Source organism: Labeo rohita, unplaced genomic scaffold (genome assembly GCF_022985175.1).
Source record: "Labeo rohita strain BAU-BD-2019 unplaced genomic scaffold, IGBB_LRoh.1.0 scaffold_592, whole genome shotgun sequence".
In the NCBI taxonomy this organism is placed as follows: Eukaryota; Metazoa; Chordata; class Actinopteri; order Cypriniformes; family Cyprinidae; genus Labeo; species Labeo rohita.
Genome location: NW_026129516.1, coordinates 28,460 through 49,427, shown reverse-complemented (window position 1 = coordinate 49,427; position 20,968 = coordinate 28,460). Strand labels below are relative to the sequence as shown.

Here is a 20,968-nt window from a genome sequence, read left to right as displayed (position 1 = left end):
ATGTTTGATAGTGAAGAGTCTCCATTTCTAAATGGAATTACAATGAATTGACTCTTTATTTGAATAAAGCTGATATTACCATAATACCAGTTGTGGAATGAGAATAAGAATTAATTTTTTGTGTCTCTCAGTCTTGATGGTTGTAATCTCACTGCTCAGGATTGTGAAACTGTATCATCAGCTCTACAATCCTCAAACTCTGTTCTGAGAGAGTTGGATCTGAGTAACAATGACCTGCAGGACTCTGGCGTGAAGATTATTTCTGATGGACTAAAGAGTACAAACTGTCAGCTGGAAATACTGAGGTATTTAAGAACATATAAGAGATATTGTACAGTCAGATGGCCATAATGTTGATCTGTGTTTGTAAATGCTCTGACTGTGTGTGTCTGTAGGCACACACCCAGGACAATCAGGAGTCCAGCTGCTCAAACACAAACTGGATGATCCAAACTGTTCACTGCAGATACTCAAGTATGTGTACCAGTAAGATGCATCTCCATCTTTTGTGAAGAATGGAGGCTGTGAAGTGTTTTAAAGTATTTTAGGCGCTGGACTATACACCATAACACTATACAATTTGCACAATTTGCATAAAGAGAAAGCTAAAAACCATCAGAAGAGTGAAAATGGGAATGATTACATGGAGATGTGTTACAGGTCTAGGATCTAGGAGAAAGATAAATGTAAAAAAATCTTTACACTGGACTCTTGTGATCTTTCATTCTTTTATTTTATTATTATTACAATTTTTTTTTTTTTTTTTATTAATTAAGTTCAATGACAATCTGCACAAGAAAATTGGAAGCAAGCAGACTTCAGGGTTGAGCCAAGGCCAAAATAATAAACAAAAATTGAAAAAATAAATCTTTTTTCCCCAAATAAATCTTAATACCATAAAAAGAAAAAGTTCAAACAAAAATACAGGGACTGAACTAACTCCCTGACTGAACGGGAAAATGAATATTGCAAAAGAAAGTGGCACCCAACCTCTAATTTTTAAATCACATTAGGCTAATACTAATCCCATGCGAATAGGGCTTTAGTGAACCTGAAGACATTTATTAGCTTCTTCAGGTGTGTTTGATTATGGTTGGAGCTGAACTCTTACAGGATAATGGTCCAGGACCAACATTGCCTATCCCTGATCTACAACAAAACATTGTGAGCGTTGGTGATAAATAAGCAGTTATTTTATTACTATGATGCTAATTTCTCACAAGAATCTGTTTTCACAAAAAATGTTGAAAATACTATACAGTACCCTGTTGGAAGAGTGTGTGTATACATTCAAGGAGTTTGCATTTGCATAGATGAATGTTTGTGTATGATGCACCCGGTGAACATCTGGGGTAAAGCACATCATATGATGGGCTGTTCATGTATCAGATATATTCTGTTATAGTGTGTGTCAGTGGGAACTTCAGTGAGTCAAAGGTGATGGTCTGTAGAAACACTCTGGGCTCTTCATTTGGTGTGATCTTATAAAAGCTGCTGTAGATGTCTTCACTGTTTCAGATGATCCACAGACTTTCATATGCTTTCTGTTAGCTCATTGTGTTATCCCACTGTTCAATATATTATGTAGTTTAAATTACCACTTGTTACTATTACTATTATTAGTATTATTTATCACAACTTTAGTAAGATAATCTTTTGCAATACTGAAATTAATCCTTGAGTTTATTGTTGTACAGGTTTTTTTTGTGTTTAACACAATTTTTTTTTTTTTTGCTTTGTCTGGATATTGTCACATGATAAATGAAATCTTACCCCTGCAGTGGATATGTAATGCAACTGTTGTTTGCCACAGTGCATTGAGCAGTCGTGTTCAGTGTTTGTTTTTAATGAAATTAATTTGTGGGTGAGTGATGTAACCAGTGTTATATCTATATATCTATATCTATATCTATCTATCTATCTATCTATCTATATATATATATATATATATATATGTATATATATATATATATATATATATATATATATATATATATATATATATATATATATATATACCAAATACAGCAGATACATTAATAATGCTCACTTAGGAAAGAGATAATAGTCTGCAATGCACTGTGCTTTTACAAGACATGTATAATTCAATTATATTTTATCCTTTGCAATGTGGTGTTATTTTCCTCTTGCTAAGACTACTAAGCAATGAAATTATTTTGAAATTATTATTATTATTATTATTATTATGTCACATTTTCTGTCTCCACCATTCATGTGGTTTCTGATTTGTCCTCTCTTTTTTTAAGTCTGTTTTCATTGTTCATCTGTATTTCTCTCTCATGTCCTGAATGGATGTGTTTCTGGAGTCTCTGTGAGTCTGTGTGCCCAGGTTTTCTCTGTCTGTGGGACATGCTCAGAGTCTGTCCCTGTTCTGTCAAGATCATCTTACTACTATGAGCTGGGAGTGAGAGACAATTGACACATGAAGGACAAAGAGTTTATGTTGCAGCACCACAACAAGGTAAAACGACACCTTGTTAAGATGTCTTGGTTTTTAAAAGGAAAAGCACTCCCTCTAGTGGCACACTTGGTAACCATGGATTATCCCTTACATATTTTATATACTATATGTGGTGTTTGTGGTGTATAGGACAGTGGTGGCTTGGTGAATGCCAACAAAGTTAAACGACATAACATCTCCTTGATGTTTAGTTATGTGCTGGTACCTACTACATCACAACTGCTCTGGAGTAATTAACTTCACAATTTGATGATGCTCTGCGCCACTAGAGGGAGTGAGATTGTTTTAGATAAGCGAAAAAACGATTTAACTAACTAGAAAACGAAAGTAAAAAAGAAAAATAAGAAGACACGCCATTTCAAGGTTTTAAAATGTCAACACTAGATATTTAAACTGCCTGTTTTGTGGTAAGTTAAGAATTTACTGTTAATGTAAGCATGGGTATATGGTATATCGCGCAAATTGAGCTGCTTTTTGTGTGATGCTGTTTTTTTTTAAACATTGGATATAAAACGTCAATCATTCGACATTTACCAGCTCAGGCCAACATAGCCGAAGCGTAGATAACTGTGCGTAGCGCAAAAGTGCGTAGCTAAATTTTTATATACACACTTTGACAATTACTGTCACAGTTAACTATATACATTAACACCTGCAGTTGAGCTGCATCGAGTTTAACTTGTATTGCACTTAACTTTAGCTGCAGCACGCTAAATCAGGTGTCTTGGGGGCCGGATTATGATTACATTATTTGTGCAAAGAAAGCAAGAAACAAGGGCTCCTTTCGTACTCAATGGAGCTGTCAAGCTGCCTCTCTGTTTTTTAAATACTTTTTTCTTCTTGTTTATGTATTTTTAACATAAGGTTTCAATGCATTCTCTCAACAGTATTTCTGGGAAAAGAGGAAGGCAGAGCCATGAGTCTCAGTGAAGAGAAAGAAGATGCCTCTAAAATGAGTTCTCCGTCTCCTGAAACAAGCTGCGATCAACCCATGAAGAATCTGCCCTCTGCATTCAGTAATGCAACAGTGACATCTGACACCAGGTGAGACGTTAGCTATTTTTGCAGCTAATGTTTTTATTTACACTGACTTACAGTGCATTCCAGAAGGCTGCAGTCAGTCAGTGAGCTTTACCTTGTGGTGTCATTACAGAGAAGCATTGTACTGCACTGAATCCCATGTATTGCTTTTAAAGAAATGTTGTGAGTAGTCCATATCACATTTTGATTTTACTGTACTGATCTATTTTTGATTCATTCATCCAAAATTTGACAAATTCCATTTTTATGACTAGATTCTGTGATTCTGTCCGCATCTTCCACATTGAAGAAATCATTTTATTATTGCTTAAATTACATTTGCTTGCATTGCTACCTTTAGTACATTGCTTTGGAAAAAAAAAAAAAAAAATCTACATAATCTTAATGAATATATGTAAATAAAAGATGAATTCAATGTAAAATAGGCAGTGCTTGAGACACAGGACAAACATTAGGTTTAATATGCTGTTTTATTTGTATTTTGGCAGCACCAGCAGGATGAAGAGACAGAGATCAGAGTCTCCAGATCCCAGTTGTGTGTCTTTGAAGAGTAGCAGGTCAATGGTCCGACCTGATTCATTCAGTGACGAAATGTCCTCTGACCCTCCGTTAGTATAAATATTTTCTTGCTGATTTACCTCTCAAGCTCACATGTATAACATTTAAGAGTCAATTAAATGACACTATGTGTAGTCCAAAAATATTCCATAATCTCCAGTTATTATTGTAATATCTATGCTTATCATTTCTGACAGAAGCACTGCATCCCAGGAGACTGGAGATCTGCAGAAACCAGTGGATGATGTTCTTCAGAAAGTCAAAGAGCAGCATAAAACAAACTTGAAGAAAAAATATGAGAGCTTATTTGAGGGAAAGAAACTCCAGGAGAATCAAACACTCCTGAACAGGATCTACACACAGCTCTTCATCATAGAGGGAGAGAGTGAAGGAGTGAATGAAGAACATGAAGTTTTACAGATGGAGAAAACAGCCAGAACAAAACACTCACAAGACACTCCAATCAACTGCAATGACATCTTTAAATCCTCACCTGAACCAGGATGTGAGGAGAAAGACCAAATCAAGACTGTTCTTACTAAAGGCATCGCTGGAATCGGAAAAACCGTCTCTGTGCAGAAGTTCATTCTGGACTGGGCCGAGGGAAAAGACAATCAGGATGTAGATTTCATGTTTGTGCTTCCATTTCGAGAGCTGAACTTGATCCGAGATCATCAGTACAGTCTTCACAGACTTCTGCTGGACTTTCATCCTGAACTTCAAGATCTGGACTCAAAGATTTATGAGGAGTGTAAAGTTGTGTTCATCTTTGATGGTCTGGATGAAAGCAGAATCACACTGATGTTTTCAGATGATCAGAAAGTTTGTGATGTGACTGAGACTTCATCAGTGGGTGTGTTGATGTCAAACCTCATGAAAGGAGAGCTGCTTCCCTCTGCTCTCATCTGGATCACCTCCAGACCAGCAGCAGCCAATCAGATCCCCTCCAAATACATCAACCGTCTGACAGAAATACAGGGATTCAATGAGTCTCAGAAGGAGGAATATTTCAGGAAGAGAATCAGTGACCAGCATCAAGCCAGCAGAATCATCTCACACATCAGAAGAGCAAGAAGCCTCCACATCATGTGCCACATCCCCGTCTTCTGCTGGATCTCATCCACTGTGCTTCAGAAGCTCCTGAAAGAAGATGTGAGTGCAGAAATCCCTCAAACTCTGACTGAAATGTACATCCACTTCCTGCTGATTCAGATCAACATGAGGAATCAGAAGTATGAAGAGAGAGATCCAGAGAAACTCCTGCAGTCCAACAGAGAAGTGATTGTGAAACTTGCTGAAGTGGCTTTCAAACAGCTGATGAAGGGCAATGTGATGTTCTATGAGGAGGACCTGATTGAGAGCGGCATAGACATCACTGACGCCTCAGTGTATTCTGGGATTTGCACTGAGATCTTTAAGGAGGAATCTGTGATTCATCAGAGGAAAGTCTACAGCTTCATTCATCTGAGCGTTCAGGAGTTTCTCGCTGCTTTCTATGTGTTTTACCATTATGTAATGATACATATGAATACATTGAAGTTTTTTGATTCATACATAATCTGCATAGAGATGCAGTAGATAAAGCCCTAGAGAGTGATAATGGCCATCTGGATCTGTTCCTGCGGTTCCTGCTGGGCGTCTCACTGGAGTCCAATCAGAGACTCTTACAGGATCTACTGACACACACAGAGAACAGCTCAGAGAGCATCAGGAGAACCACACAGTACATTAAAGAGAAGATCAAAGATGGACATGGACTCTCCACTGAAAGATCCATCAATCTGTTCCTCTGTCTGCTGGAAGTGAAAGATCAGACTCTGTCCAGAGAGATTCAGGAGTTTGTGAAATCAGACAAACACTCAGAGAAGAAACTCTCTCCTGCTCAGTGCTCAACAATCGCCTACATGCTTCAGATGTCAGAGGAGGTGCTGGATGAGCTGGACCTCAAGAAATACAACACATCAGATGAGGGGAGAAGAAGACTGATACCAGCTGTGATCAACTGCACAAAAGCTCTGTGAGTATGTCCACAGTTAGAAACTGAGGGTGTGGGGTTTAAATGAACTCAGACCTTTCAGACCCATTTTAATTTTTTTGCAAATTACTTAATACCCAGCAATCAGCTTGGTAATAAAATTCAACACAACAAAAAAGCAGTGTAGCTAACTTAGAAAAATTTTGTACTTCTCCTCTATTGTCCAACTATTTGAATAAAGAAGACACATGACTTCAGATCAACATTACAGGAACTACTTTTGGCCACTAAAAAATTATGTATGAAAGCAAGAAATATAAATGCATTTTGTAGAATTGCAAAAATGCAATTCTAACTTGTACAGTATCAGTATGTTTGATTTTTGAAGATTTGTTTTGTAGATAATTGGAGCCAAATTCATTGAATGTAAAACAGTTTTGATAATGAAATCTATATTAAGGAAACATTTAATTCAGCTTGTAATTCAGCATGACCCAATGATTCATAGGAATTAGGATAAAATAAAACAAAAACCTATTTATTATTATTTATTTTTTTTTTATTTAGTCTAAATAATAGATTTTTGTTTACATTAAGCATGAATAGCAACAAATGCAATCAAGTAACTGAGCAATGGTGTGTGAAGGTATTGAGAATAGCATTTGTCAAATTCTAGCTACCAGCCTTGCTTAAATATGCCCATGTGTTCTTAAATGGTTCTGGCTCTAATAACAAATTGCTTGTAATGTTCCTCATTTTTATGTCATTCCAGACAAAAAGCATCTCCTAAGTAAATAAATATGAAAGAAATCATAAATTAATAATAAGAACTTGTAACAAACACAGTAGGTAACCATCTACGTATTTTGATATATATATATATATATATATATAATTTTTAAAAGTATTGGTCCTACATAAGGGATAATCATTTATTAAACATTGGTAATATTTGGACAAATTGAAAGTCTTTTTACAAGCTGTAGTATACAGTTATTCATGAAATGATTTGCAGTCGTTTTCAAATGCCCTTTAACTATTTTACTCTCTTTCAGTCTTGCTGGTTGTAATCTCACTGCTCAGGATGGTGAAATTGTATCATCAGCTCTACAATCCTCAAACTCTGTTCTGAGAGAGTTGGATCTGAGTAACAATGACCTTCAGGACTCAGGAGTGAGGCTGCTCTCTAATGGACTGAAGAGTCAAAACTGTCAGCTGGAGATACTGAGGTACAAAAATATAAATATTTTATAAATATTCTTTACACCAAAAGTATTTACACTAATTAAAAAGTTTGAATATGTGAATATTTGGAATGAAAAGTGAAGGCACTCTGGAACTTTAGTTCTTCTGCAACTATAGAATTAGTTAAAATATGTATGCAATCTTTTGCAGACATATTGATAACCACTGTTCTTGAAACTGCTCAGGTCTCAGAAAAAGTACTGATAATGCTTACACAAAATTTTATTTTAATACATTACAAAGTGTTTAAGATACAGAACACTACAAGACAAAAAGTCAAATGAGACCTATACCCAATTCTCTCTCTGTAGGTTGTCTGGCTGTATGGTGACAGAGGAAGGCTGTGGTTATTTGTCTTCAGCTCTGAGTTCAAACCCCTCACACCTGAGAGAGCTGGATCTGAGCTACAATCACCCAGGACAATCAGGAGTCCAGCTGCTCAAACACAAACTGGAGGATCCAAACTGTTCACTGCAGATTCTCAAGTATGTGGAACAGTAAGATGCATCAATAGGTGTTTTCAATCTGGGACATGCATAAAATGGAAAATTATTTTATCTCCTTCTGGATTAAAATATTGACCATGATAAAAGCTAGTACTTACAATAATAATCACATGATTAAACATCCCATATTTGGTCTTTTTGTATAAATGGCAGGTTAACCCAATAAAATGTTTTCACACCACTACAAATGATCATTTTTATGTATTAAAAAAAAACGTTTTTATAGATTTTATTCCAAAATCTTCTTGTATGTTGAAAAATCTTATGGTATTGTATGTTGTAGTACAGATCAGTGGTCATTAGTCATATTATCTGTGTTACTTGTGCACTTTCTAAATAATCAGACATTAATCATTTGCTGGTCATATTTGTCTTTTTTCTAGTTTGGACCATGGAGGCCTTTTAGAATCACTCCGGGACTGAGAAAATGTAGGTCCTGTTTCTCACTCACACATATGTACTGTAAGAGTGATGTGAACTCTTTGACACATTTCTCATCTCTTGTCTTGTGTTCAAGATGCCTGTGACTTCACACTGGATCCAAACACAGCAAACACTTGCATCATTCTGTCCGATGAGAACAGAACAGCAACATATGTGAAAGAGCCACAGCCATATCCTGATCATCCAGAGAGATTTGTTGGTGGTGAGCGGGTTCTGTGTGGAGAGGGTCTGGATGGACGCTGTTACTGGGAGGTTGAATGGAGTGGCTGGGGTCATGCAGCAGTGGCATATAAAGGAATCAGAAGGAAGGGAGGCAGTAACTGTAGGTTTGGATATAATGACAAATCCTGGAGTCTGGACTGCTCCGATAGCAAATACACTGTCTGGCACAATAATAAACGAACTGACTTATCTGCTCCTTCACCCCTATCTAACAGAGTAGGAGTGTATGTGGACGTGCCGTCTGGCATTTTGTCCTTCTACAGCGTCTCTGACACACACACACTCACACACTTAGACACATTCAACACCACATTCACTGAACCCCTCTATGCTGGATTCAGGGTTTATGAGTCCTCACTGACTCTGTGTCAAATTACACAATCAAGACACAGCCTATAACTAACAGATACTCAATTTCAAACTGATTACACTCAAAAGTAAAGCATTATAACCTGGAGTTAATTTTTATGGTGATTATTTTCACTTTTATCTTATAGTGAAAAGTTACTTTTCAGTTTTTTTTGTTTTTTTTTTTACTAGAATGAAAAACTTTGGTAAAAATTTTACCTAATTTGACTCACCATAGCCTCTCAGTGGACAGTTCTCTTTGTACTGTACTAACGGTGTTGTTTACCTATGCATTTAAGCTATGAATATTTTCTTCTGGGACTTCTGGGATTGACATCAGTGTTTATTTTTACAAATTATAAATGTTTTGGCCAGGAATTATGATGAGAGAATTTTTGGGGGAGGAAAGTGTGCCTTTAACTGTCTCTTATCTGCATGCTAGGCCCATGCCACAGAAGAAAGCTGTAATGGCACTATACTCTGTAATTGGAAGTAATGTTAATGTTATATAATTTAGGAGTTTATTTTTATTTGATCTCTTTGTTTATTTTTACAGGTAGTTCAAATGGGCTATTCAGTGTTACATTTTCTGTACTTTCTTTTACAAACTAATAAAATGAAAAAAGGTGATGAATAATATATATATATATATATATATATATATATATATATGAAATATAGAACATTGTGTGATACATCCAGGTCTAAAATCTGTGAATCAGTTCATCACCGCCGCTGTTAAAATGCGCGCCTCTCCTCAGATTTCTTGCATGCAATCCAGGAAGGGGTGAAAAAAAATGCATTATTAGTACTAAAAAAGAGCATTTTTTCTACACTTGTAAGCTTTTTGTCTGTGCAGGAACATCTTGAAGAGTAATGGTTCAGTATTTAAATGACCTCAAGCCAGTAAGTTAAAATTATTATTAATATTTCACATTAAACATTTAATTTTGATGAACTGTGTGGATAATGCATGATGGGATACACATATTTAGGTTCAAACACTTGTATTTACATCCTGCAATTACAGGTTTCTTTCTCACAACTGTGACATGAGTTAAAGTATATATGAAATATAGGATTGATGAAAGGTCTATCAGTTCTGATCAGATTTCTTGTATAGTAATAATAAAAACAAATGCATTATTAGTACTAAAAAAGAGCATTTTTTCTACACTTGTAAGCTTTTTGTCTGTGCAGGAACATCTTGAAGAGTAATGGTTCAGCATTTAAATGATCTCAAGCCAGTAAGTTAAAATTTTTATTAATATTTCACATTAAACATTTAACTTTGGTGAACTGTGTGGATAATGCATGATGGGATACACATATTTAGGTTCAAACACTTGTATTTTACATCCTGCAATTACAGGTTTCTTTCTCACAACACGAGTTAAACACGAGTTTAAGTGCCCCTAATATGGATAATGAAAGGTTGGTATTTTGCTTTTGGGTGTCTCCAAGAACAGGTTGACATGCACAAAGGGTAAAAAAAAAAAAAAAAAAAAAACATGTCAGAAACAGAAAGCCTATTACCATTACAATAAACACCCAAACAGCTGGTGTATGTGTTAGCCCAACACAGAAACATGTTGATAAAGGACTGCAGTTTGTACAACAATGTATTGCTCTCTTCTTTATCATATTTCCAGGTAATAACAACCACAAACATACAGTATTTATTGGCACAATAATTTTTAGACAATTGCGAGCGAACAGATATTGCCGTTAACTGGTTAGCCAGAGACCTACAAGTTGCAGAGTAAACAGCATGCACAACTAAATATGTATTTTGCATGCTCAACAGGTTCAAGGTCCAAATTGCAGTTTCAATGCAGCTTCAAAGGGCTACAAATGACCCCAGCTGAGTAATAAGGGTCTTATCTAGCAAAAAAAAAAAAAAAAAAAAAAAAAAAACTTTTTAACAACAAATACTGGTCTAGCTCATACTCTGTGCCCTCCGTTTCAAGAAAAAGAAAACTCCCATCACATTTTCTCCTCCAACTTCAAAATCATCCAGCATCACTGTATGTCCCTGTTTTGTCTGAATCATCAGACTGCTGGGAGCTGGGAGTGAAAGACAATGGACACGCATGAAGAACAGACTATAGTTTGTCTCACTATATTAGTGAGGACACTGCATAGACATCTATTAAATTTCTATCAGGTTAATGACATTTTCTATCCCCTAATCCAACTCCTATCCCTAAACTTCTGCAAAACACAATAGGTTTACAGCAAACACATGATTTGGCTGCTTTGTAAGCTTTTTTTTAACCAGTGCGGACTACTAAAATGTCATCATTAGTGAGTTGGCATATTATTTAATGGAGAAGTCTACTTCTATGTACTCACCCCCTTGTCATCCAAGATGTTTGTGTCTTTCTTTCTTCAGATGTAAAGAAATTATGTTTTTTGAGGAAAACTTTTCAGGATTTTTTTCTCCATATAATGGACTGATATAGTGCCCAGAGTTTAAACTTCCAAAATACAGTTTAAATGCTGATTCAAACGATCCCAAATGGGGTTGTAAATGATCCCAGCCGAGAAAAAGGGTCTTATCCAGTGAAACAATTTGTTATTAATTATTTTTCATTAAAAATAAAATCAATTTAAATACTTTTTAATCAAGTTAAGGTATCTCGAAAAACTCCCTCAACTTTAAAAATCATTTCAAAATCATTATACAATCACTGCAGAAGTACAGACCCAGTCTTTGCAAAGTGAACATTAAGAAGATCAAACACCCTTCAAAAAATGGTAAAACGGTGATATAGGACGATTTTGAAGTTGAGGGAGAAAAATCCTTAAATGTTTTCCTCAAAAACATAATTTATTTACGCATGAAGAAAGAAAGACACAAACATCTTGAATGACAAGGGAGTGAGTACATTATCTGTAAATTATTGTTCTGGAAGTGGACTTCTTTAAGTGGGATTTGGCCCTCACAAGTACAGTTAATACAAGTTGTGCAAACTGTAGTTAATCACACTTTCGCATACACACTCACTGAATGTGACCACAGCGGTCATGATGTGATGACACTCTGCGCCACTAGAGGGAGTAATTTTGTTTTTCAGGCATGTGCAGTTAAAGGAAACAACGCCACAGGTGAAAACGAAGGTAAAAGGAGGGCGTTCGCTGCAGAGCCAAATAGGAGGAGCTGAAGCTCTAGCTAGCTCCCCCTTGCTAGATGTAATGGGTGGAAGTAAACACCTAACCACACCCTAACCCACAGCTTACCCTATCGCTAAACATAACTCCACCTATTTAGTTCCACAGAGTGAGCTGGACATCCAGAGAGGGGGAGCGGGAGGTCATTTGGCTCTGCAGTGAGCACCACTTGATTAAAAGAGGAAATAGAGATGCCATTTCGTGACTGGAACCTGTTAACAATGAGTAAAAAATATACCTCGTATTTTATGGTAGGTTAAGCATTTATTCTTCATGGCTTGTCATATAAAACGAGCTGCTATTATATTTTTTGACATACTTTAAATGGAATTATTATATTTCGTTTTACCTACTGACCAAAATGGCAAAAAAAAATGACAATTAGCTACAGTGCTTAATGCACCTGTATTACAGAATTTGTTATCATAATCAAATAAGTTTGTACTTAAATTGTATTAAAATGGGATCGGAGATATTCTAAACAGTTGGGCCTGTCATTTATATTTCTTTGAAATCGGGTGCATTGTGAAGAATAACGAATCAGGTATCAGGATAGGAGAGAGGATAAAAACAGTCGAGATGTCTGCTAAACAGACTTTTTTTTTTTTTTTTTTTTGAGAAAAACGATCCATCTCAAGGACATTAGAGTGGACTTTGAGTAACTGATTTTGATTATTATTATTATTATTATTATTATTATTATTATTTTTTTTATCTTTTGAGCTGACTAATATGGCTGCTAATTTCCTGATTAATTTAAAGTGCTTCACAGACAGAGACGTTAATAGGAGAACTGTTGGCAGCGAGCCAGTGTATCGAATAAACTGAATAAACCAGAGTATCAACACACCTGCCTGGAAGTTTCGCTACCTAGTAAGACCTTGATTAGCTGGTTCAGGTGTGTTTGATTAGGGCGATAAAAGGGCGGCCCCCCAACGGATCTGGTGACCACGCTCATTGATAAAGAGAGCGATGTCAAATTTGGTGACTGGATTGCCGTCTACCGCTGACTGGAGTTGTGAGTTCGTAATAAGGGCCTAGGTAGAAAGTGGAGTGGCCGTGTGTTTTTGGCCTCTCCGAACACAAGCAGCAACACAGGCTTACTATGTAGTATTAGTTCAGTCTCATTCTTTTGATTCCTGACTGTTCTACTGTTCTATAATTCTTTTATATTGCCTACTGTTTATTTTACATTTGATAGAAGGGACACTTGTGGTTTGATAGCAACTTTATTGAAAAGAATACCACTGTAACACGAAATAACTATACTCATTCATTTTTATTGGCACAGAATCATTTTAATTAAGTAAATTCGAATTTGGGTTAACTTTTGGCTTTGTGGTTAGTTGTATTGGGTCCTCCCACAAAAAATAATTACTGGAGTATGTGCCATTTTCTGTAGTCTACTTCCTTTTAATTAACTAAGTGTCTTTTTGCACAAAGTGCAAATAGGTCATCTATTTGGTAGGGGCTTCGTTCGTTAGTTTAACAACATTACAAAAGACGATAGTTTCACGACATTTCCAGTGGCATAAATGATGATGCCAGTATCGAGTTCGCATCCGCCTTTTACCAAAATCGTTCTTCTTCCTTTTCACATCTCATATCACAACGGAAAGGCATTTGTTTTCAATAAAGATAAAAATAAAGAAAACAATCTAAAGTTGAAATAAAGTATTGGGTAGGGTTAGTTGTATCTGGGCAGCAGGTAAGCTCAGATGATTTGTTTACTTTGCTGTGTCCTGGATGTGGAACAGGCAACCTTTGTTTGAGGGCAAGCCAAAGCAGCCAGAGCCAGTATTATGCAAATATTATGCAAATATTATGCATGCTGATATAGATAATGGACTATGTGAAAACTTCCGCTTTCTCCAGAAGTCGGGATACCAGTTTTCGGTTTACTTTTGTGTTGCCCAGAATGTCATTATTTGCTTATCAATCCTAGCTTCACCAACTGAGAAGTTTCTCAGCTTTCCTCATGCTTGTATGCTTGTAACGTTAGCTATAGCACAATGATCTGACAATGACTTCACCTGTGCCCTGGTCTTTATTAGAAACTGAGAGAGGGGAAAGGTCAATACAACTGATAATACAATTATCTCACACACACACACACACACACACACACACACACATTTGTCTTTTTTTGTGAATTGTGATTTTTTGTGAAATATCATTTACTATTTTTAATAATTTTTATTTGTGGTCCCCACAATGTCAAAAATTTCAGGTTTTACTATCCTTGTGGGGACATTTGGTTATAGACATATAGACACTTATCATATACATAAACAGAAGTAGGTAAGGGCCCGTTGGGCTGGCTACAATATTCTTCCACAAAATGCATGTAGTTTTGATTATTAACCACTAAAGTGCCAAAAGTTACACACTGTAGCTTGAAAGGGACGGTCATTATTTGTTCACCCTCATGGAACACCATCATCTGTTTTTTATTTGTCTGTGTTTTTTTTTTTTTTTCTCTCTCTCTTCTGAGAAATGAGAGTAGGAAAACACTGCCTCCAAAATGAGTCTTGATAACAAGAAAGAAGATGATGGCGCTGCCTCTAAACACGAGTTCTCCATCTGCTCTATCCAGCTGTGTGTCTATGAAAAGTGATCAATCCAGGGACGATCCTCCTAACTTAAATGAAGGAACAGTAACTTCTGACTCAAGGTAAGATAAGTTTCAGAATTATATTCTCAGCAAAGTCCTATGCCATTTTCAGAAAATGTATAAGATTTTTCTGAGACTACTATCTATCTCTCCATTTCTGTCTCTGTCTCTCCCTGTATAATAATAATAATATATGTATGTATGTATATATATTGGATGAAACTGTTTGCTAAATAAGTAAGTGTACAAATCTATGAATATAAATCTATAAATCTACAGTGCATTCAAGCTATTCAGTAAGACAGGAGCAAGTGCTTGAGACTAGAGCTTGACAAACATCAGACAGCCTAAAATGGTGTTGGTTTTTGTTTGGTAAGCATCACTAGGAGGAAGAGACCGAGATCAGAGTCTCTAGAACCCAGCTCTGTGTCTGCGCCAGAGAGCTCCATGGATGAACCCCTGTAGTCGGTGATGAACCAGCGACTTCTGACCCTCCGTAAGTATAAACATGTAGTTACTAATTTCAGGGTTCATACAGGTCTTTGAAATCCTTGAAAATGCTTGAATTTTAAATATAGTCCTTTCAAGTTTTGATAAGTGATTGGATTTTGGAGAAAGTGCTTGAAACGGCTTGAAATTGAACTTGCATAGATTTCACAATAATTCACCTTACTGAATAGTTTACTTTTTAGATATAATAAGACTAATTACTTTTTGCCTTTTGCATAAAACAAAAACAAATCCACTCGATTCTGTGCGTGTGGCTATAGTGTGATCTGCCGGTCTTTGTTGATGTGCGTCCTTTGATGGAACAGCATGGCAGATGATGGTAGGTTGCAGCTTCAGTAAGCATTGGCTTGAAAACGACAAATAAAAGTTATGTTTAAAACAAAGACTAAATCCTCGAGTTTTGTTCAGTACATGTGCACACTGAGTGAATTCTGCATCTCAAATAATCCCATCATTAACAACAAATTACAGATACAATGTAAACTGGAGATTCATTTGCATAGTGAGCTGGCGCAAGACTGGATTGATCAGTTTCAAATGATGAGGAATGATCGTTGCTCCGGGACATGTTTTCGATTGTGTATATGGTTTAATCCCAATTTGAATAATTATTTTGTTTAGCAAACGTGAAATATGTCAAGCATTTGACGTGCCATTTCCCCACACACAAAAATTTTAATGAATTCTGTTAATTGACATTAACCATCAAAGTAGCATTTATGAGTGGCACAGCTTTGTGTACAGCTGTTACCGGAGAAACCAACATATTTCTGCCACTCCAAAAGCACCACCCACTGGCAGAGAATGCATTTTCAACAAGCCAATCCACTGTTTTTGGTTAGACCAATGCAGAAATCAACCCATGTTAAATGTGAAATGGTGGATCGACAAAAAGCTAATGTGCCTTCAAAATTCTAAACAAATGACAACCGTAAGACATTCCTGTATCTGAACTGTAAATCATGCTTTTTTTTTTGTTTTTTTTTATTTTTGTTCAGGCATTTTGTGGTTTAATATTACCATAGATGTACCCTGCTCATACAGTATTCATTTTATTTGTGCAGGGCTTAAAAATCCTACAGATACCCAGTAAATTGTTTCTTTCTTTCTTTCTTTCTTTCTTTTTTTAAATGTTCTTTAATTTTATAATTTATATACTGAATGTTACTTATTTATATTATGCAATGTTATATGCAATCCAGACAGGTGGGTTTAATAGCATAGTAACATTTAATTTAACATTAAGAAGTATGTATGGAAACATGTCCTTTACCACAGTTCTAAATTTCTGGAAAAAATGCACCTTGAATATGCTTGAAAGGTGCTTAAATTTCACTGTGGCAAAGGTGTATGTACCCTGTAATTTACTGTAGTGCATCTAACATGAATCATGGTTTTTATATGAAGAATGCTAAATTATATCTGATAATCATATTATCATCAGAGTTATACATGTAAAAATAAAGGAGATATATATATATATATATATATATATATATATATATTTTTTTTTTTTAGCAGGGGGAGAGACATGGGGTCATCCTGCCGAGAGTCAAAGATTCGCACAAAACCAGCATGAAGAACAAGTATAAGAGCTTATTTGAGGGAAACAAACTCAAAATGAAGGGAACCCTCCTGAACAGGATCTACACACAGCTCTACATCATAGAGGGAGAGAGTGAAGGAGTGAATGAAGAACATGAGGTTTTACAGATGGAGAAAACAGCCAGAAAAAAACACTCACAAGACACTCCAATCTACTGCAATGACATCTTTAAAGCCTCACCTGAACCAGGATGTGAGGAGAAAGACCAAATCAAGACTGTTCTTACTAAAGGCATCGCTGGAATCGGAAAAACCGTCTCTGTGCAGAAGTTCATTCTGGACTGGGCCGAGGGAAAAGACAATCAGGATGTAGATTTCATGTTTGTGCTTCCATTTCGAGAGCTGAACTTGATCCGAGATCATCAGTACAGTCTTCACAGTCTTCTGCTGGACTTTCATCCTGAACTTCAAGATCTGGACTCAAAGATTTATGAGGAGTGTAAAGTTGTGTTCATCTTTGATGGTCTGGATGAAAGCAGAATCACACTGATGTTTTCAGATGATCAGAAAGTTTGTGATGTGACTGAGACTTCATCAGTGGGTGTGTTGATGTCAAACCTCATGAAAGGAGAGCTGCTTCCCTCTGCTCTCATCTGGATCACCTCCAGACCAGCAGCAGCCAATCAGATCCCCTCCACATACATCAACCGCCTGACAGAAATTCAGGGATTCAATGAGTCTCAGAAGGAGGAATATTTCAGGAAGAGAATCAGTGACCAGCATCAAGCCAGCAGAATCATCTCACACATCAGAAGAGCAAGAAGCCTCCACATCATGTGCCACATCCCCGTCCTCTGCTGGATCTCATCCACTGTGCTTCAGAAGCTCCTGAAAGAAGATCTGAGTGCAGAAATCCCTCAAACTCTGACTGAAATGTACATCCGCTTCCTGCTGATTCAGATCAACATGAGGAATCAGAAGTATGAAGAGGGAGATCCAGAGAAACTCCTGCAGTCCAACAGAGAAGTGATTGTGAAACTTGCTGAAGTGGCTTTCAAACAGCTGATGAAGGGCAATGTGATGTTCTATGAGAAGGACCTGATTGAGAGCGGCATAGACGTCACTGATGCTTCAATGTATTCTGGGATTTGCACTGAGATCTTTAAGGAGGAATCTGTGATTCATCAGAGGAAAGTCTACAGCTTCATTCATCTGAGCGTTCAGGAGTTTCTCGCTGCTTTCTATGCATTTTACTATTATGTAATTAAACATATTGATACACTGCATTTTTTTGATGTAGTGTATAATCTGCACAGAGAAATAGTCGATAAAGCCCTAGAGAGTGAGAATGGACATCTGGATCTGTTCCTGCGGTTCCTGCTGGGCGTCTCACTGGAGTCCAATCAGAGACTCTTACAGGATCTACTGACACACACAGAGAACAGCTCAGAGAGCATCAGGAGAACCACACAGTACATTAAAGAGAAGATCAAAGATGGACATGGACTCTCCACTGAAAGATCCATCAATCTGTTCCTCTGTCTGCTGGAAGTGAAAGATCAGACTCTGTCCAGAGAGATTCAGGAGTTTGTGAAATCAGACAAACACTCAGAGAAGAAACTCTCTCCTGCTCACTGCTCAACAATCGCCTACATGCTTCAGATGTCAGAGGAGGTGCTGGATGAGCTGGACCTCAAGAAATACAACACATCAGATGAGGGGAGAAGAAGACTGATACCAGCTGTGAACAACTGCACAAAAGCTCTGTGAGTGTTAAATTCTCAAGAACCACATTTCCCTTTCAAATTTATTTGCACTACATTGCTATTGTACATTGATAATTTTATAAATAATAAATGAAGAGTTCAGATGCAAAAGCCTCTAAATCCATCTGATGTTTTCTTTAAAATGAGCATTTCTTTCTGGCTACTTTGTATAAGTACTGGTACTTCTGATTGGGCTGAGGCTGGAATTTAGCAAGTTTGAAGTAAAAGTATTTGATGGATGTATACTATGTGTCAGGAGCATTCGCTCACTATCATTATCTCATTTTTGACAGAGATGGCTTTTCTGGTTTTGCATCTGAACTCTTCAAATATACTATTGTGTTTGAATATGTTTAACTGGGATTAAAGTTTAAGTAATTTTTACTTTTTTTTTTTTTTTTTTTTTTTTTTTTTTTTTTATATATATTTTGTCCCATAGTTTTGCTGGCTGTAGTCTTATTGATCAGGATTGTAAAATTGTGGCATCATCTCTTCAATCCTCAAACTCTGTTCTGAGAGAGCTGGATCTGAGTAACAATGACCTACAAGACTCAGGAGTGGAGCTGCTCTGTGATGGACTGAAGAGTCCAAAATGTCAGCTGCAGATATTAAGGTTTCCAGTAGTAGTATTTTTTGTGTGTCTTATCTCAGATAGATTTGTCCATGTCAAATATTTTGTAATGACAATCTTTCTCTGTAGGTTGTCTGGCTGTATGGTGACAGAGGAAGGCTGTGGTTATTTGTCTTCAGCTCTGAGTTCAAACCCCTCACACCTGAGAGAGCTGGATCTGAGCTACAATCACCCAGGACAATCAGGAGTCCAGCTGCTCAAACACAAACTGGAGGATCCAAACTGTGCACTGCAGATACTCAAGTATGTGGGACAGTTATGAATCATATATGTTTGTTTGTGTGATGGGGTTAACAGAGAGCAATCTTATAAGAAAATTTGTTTTTTTTTTTTTTTTTGTGAAAAGTGATCACTTCAAAAATGTCTGCTCCTTTCCTCCCTCAATTGTCCTGTTGTCAGGAGTAGCTCATATGCGTGAAGACTGTAAGAAATAATTTCAGGCATCTACCTATTTTAGTGGTTGGGACCCTATGATTTTTGAGCCACACCTGACTGTTTGGCAAAAATCATTTGTCTCACCAGATCTCTCATCCATACTAAAAATGATCAATAAAAAAAATTAGATGCGTAACTACAGATTTGATTGAGCATTAGTGGGAGGGGCCAATGGTGTGAAAATGTAAAAAAGCATCAGTGTCTTGCTGTAGAGAAATATATGGAAATATATTTGTGACAAATCATGCTAAATCTAAATGAGCCATTCAAATTAATTTGTTGTACAAAGGCTTTGGAATTTGCAAGAGGTTTTAATGGTGTTATGATGTGATCAAAAGATCAAGGCAAATTTGGTTTCTCATGACATTAACCAGTTAATGCTTGTTATCAAGTCAAGTTACTCTGTCAAGTTACAAATGCAAAATTTATTCACCCTTCCTTAAACCATAGTATTGCTGTGAAGATTTTAAACAACAGTAAAACCATTTTCAGTCTAAACATTATTTGTTTGTGTGTGTATTTATGCTCCTTTTAATTATGTTTTGTTCAGTTTGGACCATGAAGGACATTTCAGGATCACACCAGGACTGCGAAAATGTAAGTACTCATGCACACACAAATACTCCAATGCATATTTAATAAAGCCATAGATGTTCTAATCTGTGTTTCTGTGATGTTTTTCTCAGATGCTTGTGATCTCACACTGGATCCAAACACAGCACACACTCAACTCATCCTGACTGAAGGGAACAAACGAGCAAAGTATGAAAGAGAGAATCAGCCGTATCCTGATCATCCAGACAGATTTGAGAACTGTGAGCAGGTTCTTTGTCAGGAGAGTCTGACTGGACGCTGTTACTGGGAGGTTGAATGGAGTGGATTGGGTCATGTAGCAGTGTCATATAAAGGAATCAGCAGGAAAGGTGGGAGTGACTGTCGGTTTGGATTCAATGACAAGTCTTGGAATATTTACTGCTGTGATACAGTTTACTCTGTTTGGCACAATAATAAGAGCACAACAATTCCTCGACCTTCACCATCTAATAGAGTAGGAGTGTATCTGGACTGGTCAGCCAGCTCTCTGTCCTTCTACAGTGTCTCTGACACACACACACTCACACACTTACACACATTCAACATCACATTCACTGAACCCCTCTATGCTGGATTTCTGGTGTATCCTGATTCTTCAGAGTTTCTCTGTCCGATGTAACAACCTCTTGTGAGGAACCACAAAGTTAATTGCTAGAAGTGTCTATTCCATTTCATGAAAATAAATAAATAAATAAAAATCAAATTTTCCTAAAAAAAAAAAAAAGTGACTTGTATTGTGACATTCATTAATTAATAAGTAGCTGGCTAGTTACTACACTCTAAAAAAACGTTTATTTACGTTATTTACTGCACCCAATATCTGGGTTAAACATGTTGGGTCACTTTGTTGGGTTATTTCTAGAACAATGCAACCAGTT

At 36.7% G+C, this 20,968-nt stretch overlaps 2 protein-coding genes and 1 long non-coding RNA gene across 3 annotated transcripts in view; 2 read left to right on the top strand and 1 right to left on the bottom strand.

The window, feature by feature from the left end:
- The first annotated feature begins 2,810 nt into the window (after nucleotides 1-2,810).
- On the top strand, nucleotides 2,811-20,755 carry LOC127161216 (NACHT, LRR and PYD domains-containing protein 12-like). The gene is given in 9 exon segments (XM_051103858.1): nucleotides 2,811-2,889; nucleotides 3,370-3,526; nucleotides 4,012-4,131; nucleotides 4,279-5,627; nucleotides 5,630-6,098; nucleotides 7,112-7,285; nucleotides 19,131-19,304; nucleotides 20,047-20,093; nucleotides 20,183-20,755. Coding segments are annotated over 8 exon segments (2,988 nt in total). The 5' UTR covers nucleotides 2,811-2,889; nucleotides 3,370-3,398; the 3' UTR covers nucleotides 20,710-20,755.
- On the top strand, nucleotides 7,436-9,441 carry LOC127161220 (stonustoxin subunit beta-like). Its single transcript, XM_051103862.1, has 4 exons — nucleotides 7,436-7,498; nucleotides 7,613-7,786; nucleotides 8,191-8,236; nucleotides 8,325-9,441. Exons 1-4 carry the CDS (start codon nucleotides 7,436-7,438, stop codon nucleotides 8,870-8,872), a joined length of 831 nt encoding a protein of 276 aa, XP_050959819.1. The 3' UTR covers nucleotides 8,873-9,441.
- LOC127161219 (uncharacterized) overlaps nucleotides 18,809-20,968 on the bottom strand; it is a 25,212-nt gene continuing 23,052 nt past the window's right edge. Inside the window, exon 2 of the long non-coding RNA XR_007826997.1 lies at nucleotides 18,809-18,972. This is a non-coding gene — a long non-coding RNA (uncharacterized LOC127161219). The remainder of the gene's footprint in view (nucleotides 18,973-20,968) is intronic.